Here is an 18,181-nt window from a genome sequence, read left to right as displayed (position 1 = left end):
TAGTGGGTGGAGGGAGAAATGACCCCCAACTGCCACCAGGACAGGGCAGTGCTTCAGGAGCACTGAGGGGGCTTCTCCGAGAAGGGTTCTTGGAAGCCCTGGTTCTGTGGACCGCCTCTGCCTCTGGGGCAGGGTCTGCTGTCAAACTCCCTTCCATGGCTGGAGGAAGAGGATTCCTCTGGAGCATCCTGGAAGGAAAGCTGAGACCTGCGGAACCAGAGTTTCTTACTACCTCTCTGATTTTTGGAAAAGGATCTTTGGGGAGTAGAGAACTTCATCCTGACTGCAGACAGAGTCTTTCTCTTCTGCACGCTACTGGTTAAAGTTTCTTTGACTGAAACAGAGTAAAGGGGTGTTAGTGAATGACGCCTTGAAGGGTTCCGTAAACCCACAAAGGCGAAGCCAGGCATAATGCCTAATGGCAATGCCAGTGCCTGCTGCTCGAAACGTAGCCTCCACATCATTAGAGATCAACCTAATTGAGGCATTAGTTAGGGAAGTCAAAGTAGACAGCTTCAGAGACACCAATTTAAAACTCTCAGGAGGCAACAACTCAGAAAGGGAAGTGGAGAGCTCTGATACCAAGTCTCTTTGCAGCCGGGTAAACTGTGCCATCTAGTTGTTGCTCTCAGTCCGAATGCAGCTGAGGCAAACACGCAGTTTCCAAAATGGTCAGTTGCCTGAGACTCCCTGTTCGGTGGATGGACCATGGAGCTCTGTTTGGCAAGCTCCTTTTTTGTAGCTGCGGCCACCATATTATCATCAATGGGAACGCCCTTGCTACAAAAACCCTTAGTTTTGGAGGGATTTAGGAACTTATCAGCTTTCTTGGGAACTCGTTCCACTGTGTCTGGCTCTTTCCGCGCCCTGTCGGATATGCGCTGGATGAGCTCATTGGCAGGGGGAGACACTCAGATAGAAGATGAGCCTGTCCCGAAGGCCTTCAAGAACATGGATTCCTCTCAAGATGGGGCGGGGGAAGACTAACTCCCTCGTTGCTTAAGGATCTTGAGGAGATCTCCAAAGGAATCTTCTTGGACATAAGTCTGGGGGATGCATCTCCTTCCTCAAAATACATGTCTTCCACGAGGGGACTCTCTAGGGGAGTCCAAGTGCCTTCACTTGCACATCCTCTTTCGTGGGAGCTCCTCCATGATGGGCTCTGGGGAGAAGCAGTAGGGATCCCGAGGGGGGGTAATGTCTGCCTGGAGGTGCTCACGGGAGGGCTGACCCTGGAAGGATGATGAGGTCTTGCTGCCCAATATCGAGCGAGGCTGGGGAAGACCTAGAGCCAAAGGAGAGGCAGCTGCCCAGACGGAGACAGTTCTCTCTATTGCCCGGAAGGCCGACTGGCTAGACAAAGCCCCTCCTCCTCCCCACTGATCACAGTCAACTGGGAAGGAAGGGGTGACCCCAATGCAGCACTGATGTCTCCAGATGATATCTGCCCCAAGTTGCCCAGTGGGGAGGTCCCCAGAGGGAGGGAATGGTCCAAAAACGCTGGGCCTGATGCCACTTCTGGGAAATCTGCACAGACCTCACAGGGCCGGAGCACAGCCAGCTCTGAGGGCAACACAGCTGGGCCATCCAGGGACCCTGACAGTGTGGGAAGGGAAGAAATGCCAGACACTGTTGGCCTCTCACTGGGAATGCCCTGATCCTGAAGGTCCAAACCTGGATGGGTTGGCCGAGGAGAGAGGAGTCCCGTGGATGAAGAGGATCCCCTAGGCAAGTGAGCAGGGGATGGCAATAAACCCAACTCAATTTGGGCCTTGAAAAATGTCCTCATCATCCTATCCATGTCTGAGGGGAGAAGACTCCTGGTGACAAGGGAAGAGACTGAGGAATGGCCTGACTTTGCTTAGGGTTTGTGGTCTCAAGAGGGAGACTTACTTGAAAACCTCAGATCTGATGTTCTAGGTCTGGAGGGGGAGCTCTCAGCAACAACTGGATCCAACAAAACCATCGGCTCCGAGGGCCTGTTTGGATCCGAGGAAACAGATGGTGCTATGGACGGATCCGACGGGTGGGTCAGATCCGAGGAAGAGCCTCAGCTTTTTGGCTGGAGGATCCCTAGTGGAAGAAGACTTCCTTTTGGGATTCGATGAAGGCTTAGAAGGAAAACCAGAAACTAAAGGACCCCCTTTGATAAGCCCTTTGAGAAGAAGCTTGTTCCTGCGCTACAGGAGAGCCCTGGGGTTGAATCCAGCACAAATGTCGCATTCAACCTCCAGATGTGGCTCTCCCAGACAATAACACACTCCTCATGCGTGTCGGAATGGGGCATTTTCCAGCTGCATGAGGAGCACCTTTTAAACCCAGTGGGCTTCTCTGACATCGCGCGCACACACACACACACACACACACACACACACACACACACACACACACACACACACACACACACACACACACCATCCGCATACCGGACAACAAAAGGGGGCAGGGGGGAACAAGGTAGAAAAGGTAAAAAGGCTAAAAAAAGAAAACTACCCAATGGACCTGGGAAGAAAAAGGGTGGGAACCTGGGGAAGGGACTAAAAGGACAGTTTAAAACACTACCAGGAGGGGAGGAAACTAACCGGAACACAGCATGAGGGAGATAGTTTAGACAGGAGATGAAAAACCATGGAAAAAAGAGAGAAAAGGTACTTATATGAAATTGAAGGCTTGAGCTGCAGGAAGCAAGTCCAAATGAAATCAGAGAAAATGAGATCTGAGGGTTGTGGGTAGCAAGGGATCTTGGGAATAGAAGGAGCTTGGGCTCAGGAGCTATCCTCTTAGTTGCCAGCTCGGATCTGACGTCAGATCCTAGACTCATCCGTGATCAACAATGACATAGCATCAGATCTGTAGATTTCTGAAGAAATTGCTGAAAAAATTCTATATGGAAGATGTCAATTGAGTAGGAGGAATTCTGAAAGAGGGAGAGAGAGAATTTACATATTATTCCCCAAAGTACCAACATCTGGGCTAGATGAGACAGAAATTACTTTTCACAGGACATGTGCATTTAATTGAAAGCTTTGATACACATTCAATAACTATTTCAGATCCTGCACCAATAGCAACTAAGATAAAAATGCAGGATAATGAAGTAAAAATGAGACACTTGTGCGAGTCCATCTATCTGATAAAAAGACAGAAATTTAAGGAATGGGTAGTGGAAATTATTCAAGAGTTATTAGGGAAGATAGAAGTTTCTTCAGAAGTTATAGTTAGAGAGAGGGATAAAATGAAAAAGAACAGATATTGTTAAGAAGTAGCAAGAACTGTTTAGAGGGACTGTCAAAGCTTGAAGTATTGCAAAATATGGGGAATGTGACAGAACAAGAAGTGGTGCAACTGCAGAGTGTAAAGATAAAATACGGGAGTATTGGGAAAATATGCATGAGTTTAGAAAGATTGCTGTTAAGCAACTTTTTTTTTTTTTTTAATAATAACTCCAGAGCACAAAACCTTTTAGAACAAGGACTTAATCAACAGAAAGCAGAAAGGGTTTCTGCCAAATCTAAGGAGCCTATAACAAGAAGAATAACCAGAGATCCTGTAGCTCTATTACAGATATTTTGGAAATTTTATGAAAATTTGTATAAAGCAGCATATCAAGAAAGAGCACAAATGGAAATATTTAAGGAAGACTTAATTATGTCAAGGTTACAGGTAAATGAGTCTCAACAATTAACAGTTAAGATAGGAGGAGATGAGATAAAAGAGATGAGGTATAATCAATCTGGAAGAAAGTCTTCAGGAATAGATGTTATTCCTATCAAAGTTTGGAAGATAGGATGGAGGAAGGTGATAAAAGATATGGAAACTTTTGTTTAGCATTATTTAAAAGGAGGAGATGCACCATCACCCTGGAAGAAAGCTGTAGTGGCTGTAATGCATAAAGATAGTAAAGACCCATCAGACACAGCTTCATATAGACCCATTTCCATTTTAACCATGATTATAAAATGTTTAAGTCCATAATAGCTACAAGAATAGCAAAGGTGTTGTCAGAATTCATATATATGGATCAATGTGGTTTTGTGGATGAGAGGCAAACATTGGACAATAGAACAATGATAATCCACGGCGAAGCAGAATGTAAGAAAATATCACTGTTGTTAGTGGGTCTTGATGTAGAGAAAGCATTCAACAGAGTACGATGGGATTTTATGAGTATGGCAATGGAAGCATTTGCATTCCCTGATACAATAATAAAGTTAACTAGGAGGATATATGAGGGATTGAGGCAAAAATGAAATTGGGAGGGCTCTTCTCTGATAAGCTATGTTTCAACAGAGAATCAAAGCAGGGGTGTCCTCTTCCCCTTTGTTATCTGCAATATATTTAGAGTGACTGGCAAAGAAAATAAAGGACTCAAAAAATTCACGGATATAATTTGGTATGATAACCGAGAATTTTTTTTTTTTTTTGCAGATGATTTTATTTTGTACCCTGGTAAAACCAGAAAAGGACAACTCAGTGTTGTGGAACATTCTGAGACAGTTTCAAGTCCTTTGGTGATATAAAATTAATGAAGATAAAGTAAAGGCTATAGCTGTAAACTATGTACCCACACATGAATTGGTTCAGCAGTACCCATACTTATGGGGACATGATAAAATTAAGCATTTACGAGTATGGAGTAAAAATAATTCTGTTATGGCAGCTAAGGATATGTGTGAAGAGAATAAACAAAAGATTCTACAAAAACTGAGAAACTGAAGCTCTTCTTTGGATATGGATAGCAAGATACAAGCAGTGGAAATATCTGTGGTCACTTAAGCTTTACATACAGGTCAGGTAGACTTTTATCAACCAGAGGAGAAACTGTGAACAATAATTAATAAAGATTTGAAGGACTTTATCTGGGAGAGGGGAAGGACAAGAGTCTGATCCTTTCAACAGAACAAGGTGGTTTAGGGTTACTTGATTTGAAGGGATATTTTAGTGCCACTCAGTTAAGGATCATATAGATAATACAAGCAGAAATCTGTAATTTAAACTGGAAAGGGATGATGATGAAGCAAGGGGGAATTCAAGAAATAAGAAGAGAGTGGTATTTTGGATGCAGATCTTTAAGGAGAACAACAGCCACACAGAATATTCATAAAGCAAGATCAAAGCCAACACAAGAATGGAGAAATATGATTTTGCCAATATGGATGACTACAATTAGTGGTACAGATAATACATAAGAGGGGCCTGGAAATTATTGGAGAAACCTGGTAAAGGAAACATGGCACTGGGAGCAAATAACTACAGAGGGAAAGGTAACAGAATGGGAAGAGGTCAAGCAGACCTTTGGACTGCAGGCTAGAGACTGCCTTCCTTATCAGGGACTGACATTAGAGTAAAGGCAACAGAAACGGATCGGGGAATCTTAAGTGAAACACCTGCTCTGGTAGAGTTTTAGTTGAACCCAGAACAGAAGCTGCTGTTAAAAAATGGATAATTAACATTGTGCAGGGTATATAAAATATTGCACAATCACTATAGGAATATATCAGAGGATGTTAGAAAAGATTGGGAAGAAAGACTGGATAATCAATTCACAAGGAAACAGTGTTAGGACATATGCATTGCTCCCAAACATGCAGCAAAGTCTAGAAGATGTTTCTAAGTGTTTGCAAATATATGTTATACCCTAAGCAGACTCCAAAGAATTTTTCCTCACATAGATGCCAAATGTTACAGGTATGATGGAGAATAAAGAGGTAACTGGGAAAATTTGTTTTAGTAGTGCAATGAACTGGCAGACTTTACAAATTCCCAAGAATACTCTGTCAGAAATAATGGGTGAGTAAATGGGTCTAACTAAAGAAATTATTTTTTTGAGCTGGGATACAGGATCTGAAATGCCTACACATAGCAAGACCTTGTTAAGTTTAATTCTGGTGGCTGCCAAAAAGCAATTACAGAAAATAGAAACCAAAGCCTACACCAACTGTATTTGAAGTGTTTAATATTGTGACAGAGATAAAGAACTGGAAGTGGGATCTTTAGAAAAGGAAGGGAGCAGATTATACAGGAAAAATGGAAATTGTGGGAACAATGCATGCAGAATAATATTTTGGAGAAGTGATGTTTGAGGGAAGGCAGAAATTGATCAATTTATGTAAAGCTGGATTACTGATAATTATATCAAAGAAAATATGCAACCTTTAATGTTTGCAACTGGGAATATGTTAATATGGTTTGTTTTATTTTATATAAATATATGTTTGCATATGTTTTAAGTGATAATTCAATAAAGGTGTTTTAAAAAGCCTTCTGTTATGGCAGCTAAGGATAAGTGGGAAAAAACTAAACAGAAGATATGACAAACATCGAGAAACTGGAAGCTCTTGTTTATATATATGTAGATATAAGCAGTGAAATGTTTTTAGTCTCTTTAGTTTTATATACAGGTCAGGCATGCTTCTATCAACCAGAGGAGAAGTTGTAGACCACAAGGAGTTGAAGTAATTTATCTGGGAAGGGGAAAAAAGCAAGGGTTAATTGGGACAAGCTGATCCTTCCAAAGGAACAAGGTGGGTTATGATTACCTGTTTTAAATGGGATATTGTACAGGGTCTATTTCAAAAGACTGAAGAGGCGTTTAATGGAAGACCTCTTCGTTGACACATAAAGAGCGAACGCGCTAAAGCGTGAATGCTCAAAACAGCGATTTATTTCCCTGGGAAAGAAACCGCTAGCACAAATACACACACACACACACACACTTTCAAACATAACAACGTGGGGGGCTGTGCCCCCCACACCCCCCTAACTAAATATACCAAATTCGAGATCACACTACAGTGGGAAAAGGGGCAAACACATGGGGATTGCCAAGCAATTATTAACAAAACAAAATTTATAACAAAAAGGAGTACAACTGTATTATAAATATGAATAGCTATACACACATGCATGAACATAAGCTGCAAGAACTAAAATGCAGATATTAAACTACGGCACTAGATTGATAAACTATAAACTGTGGTATCAACATTTTCCAGGATAACTAACAGGGTGTACTAGCAGAATCTCTTGCTTTTTCACAAACAAAATAAGCAACCACAAAAACTGCAAATGGTCCAGTCTAATGAATCAAACAAGAGAAAAAAAAAATCATCTCTGCCTGCCTCCAAAATATAGACTGAGTTACTTCAAAAACAAGTATCACACCGTTGGCCATATACCAAAGCTGTCCTTGTACGACTCTCTTTGTTGCACTACTAAACCGTTATACAAGGCTTGGTGCACTTTTTGACTAGCAGTAGCACATCCTTGCAGTGCAACAATCGATGTGTCTTCCACCTAGAACCAATACATAACCTAGCTATTACTGCCAACTCTATAATCCATTATGTAGTACTGCAGTTCAGATCACCAGTATCAAAGAAGTCATCAGTATCTGGTATTTTGCTTCCGACAAGAAGACAGCACCCAGAATCTGTCCAGCCAGATACTTCACTGCAACCTACATTGTCTGAACATACTGGCATTGCCAGACATTATGAGACTCATCAACTACTGTGTCTTGACAGCCTTTGCAGGGATTTCTCCTTACATAACCTGTTGCTATTATCCTATAAGAGGCTATTAGCTCTAATAAATTAGTTGCATCTGATGAATCAATAACCTGGATGAGTTTCTCAATAATTTAAAAACTCTAATCTGTTGCTGCAAAATTACAATGTTGTTCTGCCCCAGTCCTTCTAATATACTGTCCTATCTTGTGTGTCAGTCAGCTACCAATAAAATTAATAGTCAGACACTGTTACCAAAGTTTAGCCTTCATATTACTCGGGTTTCCTGCTGCTGTAACTACCACCTTGTTACTGCCTCCAAAGAAAGCACGAATACCAAGGGCCATAAACAGAGATGAATGACTTAAGGTGTACCTTAATTAACAGCATTTCCATTTGTCTATATCTGTAAGTCTGAATTTCTATTTTAAATACTTTAAGGAGGCTAAACATTTCACCCCATTCACCTATTGCATTAATTACTCCAGCAAAAATATACCATTGTTTGCTCAACCCAGCCATTAAAGATGCTTTCACCAGCAAAGTAGGAAAGGAACTTAGGGCAGTGGCAGGTGGAACTGTGTGCTGGTATTTTCTTTTATCAAACATCTTCTCACTAATTAGACCTAGATGGTGGTTAAATCAATGTTAGCAAGTACAAACCATTTTCAACCTTCAGGCAAACCAAATTTTGGGAGGACTGGAAGTAGAAGTGGGCTGTTTGTACAGCACTCAGCAAGAAAAGTAAATCTTCACTATTTACTTTACCACAGTGACACATTGCTTTGTTGGTTGTTCAGTTAGCTTTAATCTCTCACTTCTAAACTGGTTGAAGATAAAACTGCAAGTTTCATTTACTATTTCCTAAATACAAATGCTTAACTTCTTCAATGATTCATATTTTACACTGAAGTCCAACTCAAATGTAAACCTTGCCGTCAACTTTTCATATACCACTTCTTAAAATAGAAAGTGACATGACTCATGTACGTATTTATTATTAAAACAAAAAGGGCAGAAACATTCTTGTGGTCATGACACTGTGCTACAATCCTAGAAAATGTATGCATACTAAGAAAGAAGTGTGAATCTAGCACACAACACATCTAACAACTGCAGCTAAGAATAAAACTTTCTACATAAACATGTTTATATCAGTGTTGCTCTCTGTAAATTAAACAACTCCAAAAATCTATACTTAACATAAACACATATTCATTTCTAGTCTCCAATTATCAAGTTTCTTTATTAGACTTACAGCACAAAAAGGATTGGACGGATTAAAATTTAATGGAAACTCATGTGAAACCTAAAAATCAAGGGAAGATAAATCATTGTTTGCCTTTAGTAAACTTTAATGACAGAAAACTATGACAGAACCCTTTTACTAAAATGTATACATTAAACATTTAAAAGCCACATTAAGTATCCAACAATCACAATGCTGAAAGTATCACCACACTGCACATCATTAGCTAAGCTGTTTTTTTGCTTTTCATGTTTGTCTCGACATCAGGTAGCCAGTTCTTATCCCTTGGCAAAGATACCTTTAAGGCTGCAAAACAAATTCATGATTTTCTTTCAGTTTTGACTAGTACAACTTTAAACTATCAACGTACCACTTACTATCTGAAGTAAGCAGCAAAGTGAGGACTTTATACTCGCTCTTTGAAGTACCCAATAGTAGATGTCACTACGACTTACAACAGTAGTTTTGAGGTTTAGAAAGTTTTAAAAGCTTAATTCTTGTATGATGATAAACCTGCAAACCACGCAATGTGAACTACAAAACAAATGCAACGTTTATTAAATAGGAACATAAAGAAACAAATGATTACAGTAGAAAATGCAGACCACTACAACAGTGCAAAAATATATTGCTGCCACATGTTAAATCAGCTTTCTTGAAACTTAAACATTTGAATGCTGACTTTAAATGTGACAGTGTATAACATTAGCAATATCATTGTGGGGGGGGGGGGGTACAACCACCCAGTAATAAGACTCCCATTTTACTGCAGTGGCAGGTCTCTTGTACTGCACTTTCACAGAACAGGCTAGAACACAGTTAACAGATTATCAGAAAAAAAAAACGTTTTACAATATGTATTTCTAAGTGCTAGGAGAATACAACTGCATTATCTGCATTTTAATACAAGAGATGATAATTCAGCAATGATGGTTACTCAAGCAGAATATTCCTGAGATGACAAAACAGGAATGTAGACAAATATTTCCACCAAGTATTCTTAAAGCTTCTATAGCCTTATTTCACATTTATACATTTTTTTCACAATCTTTCAAATGCTGCTTCTAAACTCCTAATAAACGTGTATTTTTTGGCTAATACGTCTTATGTTTAGCAACAAATACATCACTAAACAAGCCAGGTACTGATCTGTGTCAAAGGTTTTCTTCATATATTTAAAGGCCTCTTATTGCCTGTATAAAGAATAACAGAAAAAGTATTTGGCTAAATACAAAGAGTTGGCCTGACTACACTCTTGTGATGAAACCATTCTATCATTACACAGGACACTGGCAACACTATCTTTAATATCATATTCAGTGTGGCAAGACAGACAGAACAGAGGTCAAGCTGGAAGAAATTGGCAAATCTGCCAATAATGAAAATAACAGAGGGACTGCAACATGAAGTCAAACAAAAGCATATGACAATGATGGGCATGAAACACAATGCATTTTTAAGCACTTATTAAAACAGATTTAACAGCATATCAACATTGAAAAGGCATCCAAATTAGTACTGATAAATTTTGCCATACAGTAATGCTAGATTCATTGCAAGTGTACATACCTAGACATAAAGAGTATATCATATGCATCATGGTGCAACTCATTTATACAGTCTTATTTAATCAGTGTAAAAAAAACAGTAAACTCACATTATCTGGTCTTTACTGTACCTCTACCTTATTTTTTAAACACCTTTATTAAAATATCACTTAAGATATTGGCACACATACATTAACAGAAAATAAAACAAACCTTAATAACATTTATTCCATTTAACAAAACTAAAGCCACAGCCTAATGCAGGAATGGCACAAACGAGGCAGATGCAGTTTAGCGCTTTCTTCCACTTTAATAAAATGTGAACTTCTTCAGAAACATGTGCCCTCCCCAACACATGTCTTTTAAATCCCACAGACAGGATATGATGTCACAAAATAGTTCGCAATAATGAAATGTGTAAATACACATAAATGCATCTAAAATTATATACATTTATACAAAACCATCTAAATGCATTTATGTGTATTTACACATTTCATTATTGCGAACTATTTTGTGACATCATATCCTGTCTGTGGGATTTAAAAGACATGTGTTGGGGAGGGCACATGTTTCTGAAGAAGTTCACATTTTATTAAAGTGGAAGAAAGCGCTAAACTGCATCTGCCTCGTTTGTGCCATTCCTGCATTAGGCTGTGGCTTTAGTTTTGTTCACTGGTTGCGGCTAGTCCGTGTTTTTCGTGTCATTTATTCCATTTACAGACATTATACAAGTTTTTTTCACTACAACTGCCTTTCAGTTCATTATATAAATCACTCAGTTCCTGCTTTCTCTTAAACCTCACTCCTCCTCCTGAACATTACTCTGCATGTACTGTTCCCACACATTTAATGTATGTTTATGTAATTTGTTGCCTCCATTTCCTAAAGATCCCTCTACCAGTTCTTTTTTCTCTTTTACAATATTCAATACTTCAAAATACAGTTGGTTTAGATTTTGATTTCCATTTTCTAGTAATCGCCTTTTTGGCAGTCAGCAAAGTTAAACTAAATAAGGCCTTGCTATGTCAAGACAACTTAGATCATGTGTCCCAGCTCAAAAGAATCACTTCCTTTGTTAGAGTCATTTGTTCTCCCCAATATTTCTGATAAAGTACTCTGTGGAGATTTTTATTTAATATGCTAACTCACTATACCCCAAAAATATATTCCCAGTTACCTCTTTCTTCCCCATCATACTTCCATCATTTGCTATCAACCTGAGGAGAAATTCTTTGAAGTCCGTTTGGGGTATAAAAGTACCTATAAAAACATTTCCAAGCAAAAAATCTTGTACATTCTGGACTTTGTTGCATACTTGGGAGCCATACAAATGTCCTTCCATTGTTTCTTTGTAAGATGCTTTTCCAGTCTCTCTTCCCAATCTTTTCTAACCTCCTCTGATTGATTCTTATAATTATCATGTAACAGTTTATACTCACTATGCAATATTTTTTATGCTCTACAAATTATCACCCTTTTAGGTTTGACTAAAAACTCTACCAGAGCAGGTCTTTCATTTAGGACTCCCTATCACTTTCTCTTTGCCTATACTCTGATATCAATCCTTAATAGGGAAGGCAGTCTCCTACCTGCAGTCCAACTTCTTGGCCTCAAGTCACTCTATTCCATTCTCTCTATAGTTATTTGCTCCTAATACTTTGGGTCCTTTGCCAGTTTTCTCCACTAAATTCCAGCCCCCTCTTGCCTGTTCTCTGTACCTCTACTTGCAGTCACCCTATTGGCAAAATCCATTTCTAAATTCATGTGTTGGCTTATTTGTTAGAATACTTTCTGTAATTGTATAAGCCACGGTGGTGCAGCAGTAGCGTTGTTGCCTCACAGCAAGAGGTTCTCCCGTTCGATTCTCGGCTGGAGCGCCTTCTGTGTGGAGTCTGCAAGTCCTCCCCGCAGTAGAGTGGCATTCGAAAGACATGCATAGAATGAGCGTGCCTTCGCTGAAGGTTGGGCATCAAGTTGGCACCTCGGTACCCGCAAAAAAATCTACTACCAATCATTAGCGGACCGGAGTTCTGCTGTGGTGATCCCTAACCGGGAAAAGCCGGAAGAAGAACAACTTTCTGTAATTTTATAAATATAATATTCTGTAGGGTGATTACTATTCTCCTAAAGGATCTGCATTCAAATTCCTACTCCTTATTTCTTCATCATCATCATCACTATCCTTTTTCACTTTGCATTATAACATTCTGCTTCTTCATGTATATGTGATGCCTTAAATGTGTAACTAAAATATCTCTTCAAATCAGGTAATCCTACACCACTTTGTTCTATTGAGAGGATCAAGCTATCCCACTTATTTTCTGCCCCTCCCCCAAAAATTCCTTTAATGTTTTATTAATTATCGTCCACATCTTCTCCTAGTTGATAACAATATGCCTGACCTGTACATAAAGCTAAAGGGATTAAAAACATTTTCACCGCTTGTATCTCACTATCCATATCCATAGAGAAGAGCTTCCACTTTCTCAGTTTTTGTATTATCTTTTGTTTTGTCTCTCCCCACATATCCTTATCTATCATAACACAAGCCTTTTTAATCCATACTCCTAAGTACTTTATTTTATGTCCCCATAAATGTTGGTATTGCTGAACTAAGTAATGTGTGGGTACAACATTTACGGCTATAGCCTTTGTTTTATCTTCATTAATTTTACATCCTGAAAAGATCTGAAACTATCTCAAATTGTTCCTTTTCTGAATTTATCAAGTACAAAACAATACTGTCTGCAAATAAAGCCAAATAAAGTCCCTTATTTTCTTTTATTGTGGCTCTAAATATAAATCAAATAACAAGCATACCTGTATCTTATTGGTCCACCCTAGCCATTTAGAGATCATAAGGGCACTTGTTTTGGTTGACATACAATACATTTCAGTCATTAAGCGGTAGGAGTGAAGTTAAAACGGAAAGAAAAACTCAAGAGAGAAGGGACCATGAGAAGATAAATCTGTAGCCATCTGCATCTGTATAGCTGTACTCCATGCTTGTATGCATGCCCTAATACAAACAACATGAAATACGTAAACGTGCACTGCATTGTACTATCTGATTTTTAAAAGTATGTCATATTCAGCTGCCTAAGCAGGTGGCAATGTCTAGTTGTTGTTTTTTTTGTTTTTTTTTTTAGCTTAACATGCTTTATGCTCCTTAGAAGGATCTTTCTCAAGGTGCAGGGAAAGAGTCTGCTGCTCAGCAGACTCATTACGTGCACACTGACACCCACCTCCTGGGCTGACCAAGGTTAATCAGTGCCATCCTCCTGACAGCACATGTTATGGCACCACTTTGATCTTTCTATCCCTCTCCCTTAAGTTTCTTTCAGTTGTCTGATCTCTGGCAATACACCCTACTGCATCTTTTCTTGTATCATAGCTAAAGACTTTTCCCAGCACGCTTGTAGGAACAACATACTCAGCCCCTGTAATCATCATAGAAAAGGCAGACTTCCTCTAGCATCCATGGAAATTGCATACAAAGCCTTAAAAAAACTTACTTAAAAGTTTACACATTACACATTCCCATTTTAACATGACAGTTCACTACACAAAATGGAATATAAATTCAGTAGTTTCCAAATGCTTAGTTATTGACTCCTTCACAGTTTCCAATGACCACAATGACCCTTTAACGGTTTATTATATAGTCGAAGCACAAAAGACCGTCTTACTTGAAATGTTGACTAAAATGTTGAACACAGAATGTCGATAAGGTCAGAATGTCACAAGCACACGTCTAAATGCAAATTCGACCTTTCTTGACATCCGTAGAATTCAGTAATACACTGCATAAGACGTGACGTGATGATATTGCAGGGGGACAAGCCCCCTTGCACCCCCCTGTGGGGGTGTGTGCTCCCACACCCCCTGCATATTATATATTCCAACTCCGAGATCGCACTACAGTGGGGAAAAGGGTAAATTTCCCGATCCCCACTATACTGCGATCTCTAGTTACAAGACTGACCACTGTGCATTCTCTGAACAGGAACTTGTACAACAGAAAGATGGGCAACAAGGGTCGGCCAACCGTAATTCGACAACCCGTAGTTGCCGATCCTTCCCTTGAAATTTTAAATGTATACCCCCTTTAACAATATGTCACTAGCCCTGTGAGTTCCCAAAATCCCACTAGAGAAAAGTACAACTGTTGAGACACTTAATGAAACAGCAGATACATGAATCAGTTCAACGTCATCATTATAAGCCCTTGTCATTTGGGTAATAGCCTCAATGTGACTATTCTTCTGCATTTTTTTTTCTTTTTCTTATTTTATTTATTTATCTGTAAGCAATAGAGTCTTCTTTCTGACTGTCTGGCTGTACTGCCATTCACTGCCCTGCAAAGGATTTAAGATTCCTTGGCATCAGCAAAGACAGTTCTATAACAAAAGCTCTGGAAAAAAATGCAGGTTTATACATGACAGGTATAACATGAATTTCGACTTCCGGTCCATCAAATATCAGCTCGTACTATTAGGTCAACTTTAGACACTAATTTCACCAAAAGGGCAAAATGAAAATGTGTCTCCCTCATTAGCCATTACCCATGCAAGCATGGCGACCACACCAGGTAGTAGCCATGCACTTTACTGCAGGTAGTTCACAGCCATAACAAGAATACAGTGAAGTATGTCAGTAAACATTACTTGCAAATATAGAAAGTCTATTAAACAAGGAATAATGTTTTCCTAACAAACATCTCATAGTCATACCATACGAATATCACAGCAATACATCAGGAAATTACTACAGGCAACAAAAAGGGATGGAAGGAGGGAGCTCATACACTGAAAACATCAATGCACTCGTGTATCTGTTATTATGGCAAATACCTCACACAACATTAATACATAATCTCAGCCATTTATGCCTAAACCTAAACCCTTTAACATTTGGGGGGAATGTCAAGTTATAAATCTGAAGGCTAAGTAGAGATCCCATGTACAATCTCTTGGATGGCAAATGTGACAAAGCCACCTCTAGCCTAGGACACACAATTTGATTAATAACGTGTAGTAAATATATGTATTGTTGACTAAGTCTCTGCTTCACAGATATTGGTGGCTGACATTCAGTGAAAGAAAGCTGCTGACACTGCTACACATCCAGTGCAATGAGCTCTGATGGGTCCTTGAGCAGATTCAGCTGCCAGGCCATTAGAAAAAACAATACAGGCTGCAATCCAACTGATAATTGTTTCTTTGCCTCTGCAATTACTAGCTTACTCTGAATGAATGAAACAAACAGTCAATTTGTCCTCCTAAACTCTTTAGTCTTAGAAATGTAAGTAAAATGGTACCTTCTTGGATCCACAAAGTGTAATACATGCTTAGCACCATTCTGAAAATTAGGATACTAGGAAAAAGCTAGTGCAAAGGGATTTTTTATCCTGGTGAAAGACCATAAAGGGTTCTCTACAAATCCTTGCTTGCAGTTCTAAAATACTTTGATCAGTAGGCACAGCCACTGAGAACAGCATTTTCCAGAATAAATAATTTAGGTGTTTTGAAGCAGACAGTTAAAAAGGGGTCAGGGTTAGCCTTACTAAGAAATAACTTGAGGTCCCACTTTGGACACAGTTCCTTTCTTAGTGGTTAAAAGTGCAAAGCCCCTTACAAGAACTATTATATTGATAATTGTGAGTGCAAGGGGGGCATAGTGTGGATCTTTAATGAAGCATAGGATTAACCTATCTTGAAAACGTCTGACAGGTAGTCCAGGATCAGTGCCACATGGCCAGCATTTAGGTCTTGGTCCTGAACAGACACCATGGGGAGAACTTTTCGATTTTCCTTGGTAGCATTCCATTGTATGTGGTTTCCTTGCTCCCCTCACAACATTGTGCATGTCCTTTGAATACATGTACCTGGTTGGACTAGGACTACATCACACAAACTATCAGCCTCAGAGTGGCTAGGTTGTGGTGCAAGAAGGACTCTTAACAGGCTCACAGTCTGATGCAGCATTCTTAGGTTTTCCATTGCTAAGCTTAGCAGGAGGGATAAGCAATGGTGTCTAGTCTAGAAGGCAGCTAGCAGAATGAATTGGCCCGTCCTCCTTGATATTCTTCGTATCCTGTGGATAGGGTTATTGAAAGAACAGTGTAAAGAAACATACCTGTAAACTTCAAGGAAATTATGTCTATTTTCCAAGCTGACCAAGTTACTGTACTACAACAGAACTTTCTCAGCTGTCTGTTCTCTGGTGAGTCAAACAGGTCTAATTCTGGCACACTCTAATTGTTAGATGAAATAAAAATAAAAGTTATGTACTCACCGTAACTATGCATCTGTGTTCTCTATTTTCACTCTTCCTCAACGAATGGGTCTCGGATCTGACTCGGCCACTCTCTCTAGATTCTAGGAACTAACTCTCGAGTGCCTCCCTTTACCCACAATGCCCCTGACCTGCTATTGTACTGTCTTTGAATTATAAAACATTATCACAGTACTGCAGAAAAAGTGAAATAGTAACAGAACAGGGGCTCAAACAGGAACTGTGATTTCTAACAAAAATCTTCATCAGATCACTCTGAAAGACATGGATAGGGGGAAGGTGGGAGAAGGAGTTAAGGAAGAATGAAACTGGACAACACAGATGCATGGTTATGGTGAATACATACCTTTTATACCTGATGTTGTCATTTTCATCTGTTCCTCAATGAATGGGACAGAGTCCACAGCTGCAGTAAGCTTGGGTGACCCTGCAGGAAGGATGTTCCGGAGAACTGCAGAACCAAATGCAGTCCTGTTTCAGGAGATGATATGCAGCTTGTAAGAGCAATAAAACTGTGAGCACTGGACCAAGTGCCAGCTGTACAAATATCATCAATAGAAGCTCAGGCTCAAAAAGTAGCTGATGTAGCCAATGACCTAGCTAAATGTACGTTTTGGTTGTCTTGGTAAGGTTAACCCATGGGAAATACAATCTGTCATCCATTTGGCTACTGTAGTTTTTGAAACTGTTTTTCCCAACTTATTCTTGGCAAATGAAACAAACAATTGGTCATTTTTCCTAATTTCTTTAGTCCTGTGAAGATAGAAATGAAGTTGCCTATGTACATCTAAAATGTGAAACGTACTCTCCTTTACTTTCAAATTTAGGAAAGAAAATTGGAAAGTTGATGACTTGGTTGATATTCATTTCTGAGGCAACTCTTGGTAAAAAGGTAGGATCAGTGAGTAAGGTAAGTCTGTCTTTATGGAAAATTAGATAAGGCGGTCTTGAAGAAAGTGCATGGAGTTCAGACACTCACTTTACAGAAGTTATAGCCACTAGAAAGACTGTTTTCCAAGAAAGAAATTTGAGATCAGTTTTAGCTGAAGGTTCAAAGGGTGGTTGTACTAAACTTTGCAGTACAACAGTAAGATCCCAAGGTGGAACAGGATCCTTTATTGGGGGCTCTAAGTAAAAAGATGCCTTTTAGAAATGTCTTACATAACTTGGATGAAACTAAAGGAAAAGCATTACCTCCAATGTGTAAGTTACAGATGACTGCTAGCTGAACTTTGATGGTGCAGAAACTAACCCACCTTGAAAAATGGAAGCAAGAAAACCTAAAACAGCAGGAACTGGAGCGGTGAAAGGATCCAACTCCCTCTTTTCAGCCCAAAAATAAAACCTTTTCCATTTACTTTTATATATCTTTCTTGCAGCAGGCTTCTGAGATGAAAATAGAATTTGGCAAACTGGAGAGTAAAGCCTGGAATGTCTAGCCATCATTGCAATTGGTGAAGGCATGCAGTCAACCTGAGGCCTGCAATGTCCAGATAAGTCATTCCTGATGGATGTGAAAGGAAGTCTGGACTGGGGTCCAGTGTCCAAGGAGGACATAATACATAAGATCATAGGAA

The 18,181-nt window shown here is 39.5% G+C and overlaps 1 protein-coding gene across 1 annotated transcript in view; it reads right to left on the bottom strand.

The window, feature by feature from the left end:
- Positions 1–18,181, bottom strand: part of LOC122796644 (copine-3-like) — a 1,024,312-nt gene that overhangs the window by 148,460 nt on the left and 857,671 nt on the right. Inside the window, 1 exon segment of the mRNA XM_044065281.1 lies at positions 8,767–8,817. Coding sequence (XP_043921216.1) covers positions 8,767–8,817 — 51 coding nt within the window.

This window comes from Protopterus annectens, chromosome 3.part0 (assembly GCF_019279795.1).
Source record: "Protopterus annectens isolate FY-2018-M chromosome 3.part0, PAN1.0, whole genome shotgun sequence".
NCBI classification, from domain to species: domain Eukaryota; kingdom Metazoa; phylum Chordata; order Ceratodontiformes; family Protopteridae; genus Protopterus; species Protopterus annectens.
This window is presented reverse-complemented; position numbering and strand designations above follow the sequence as displayed.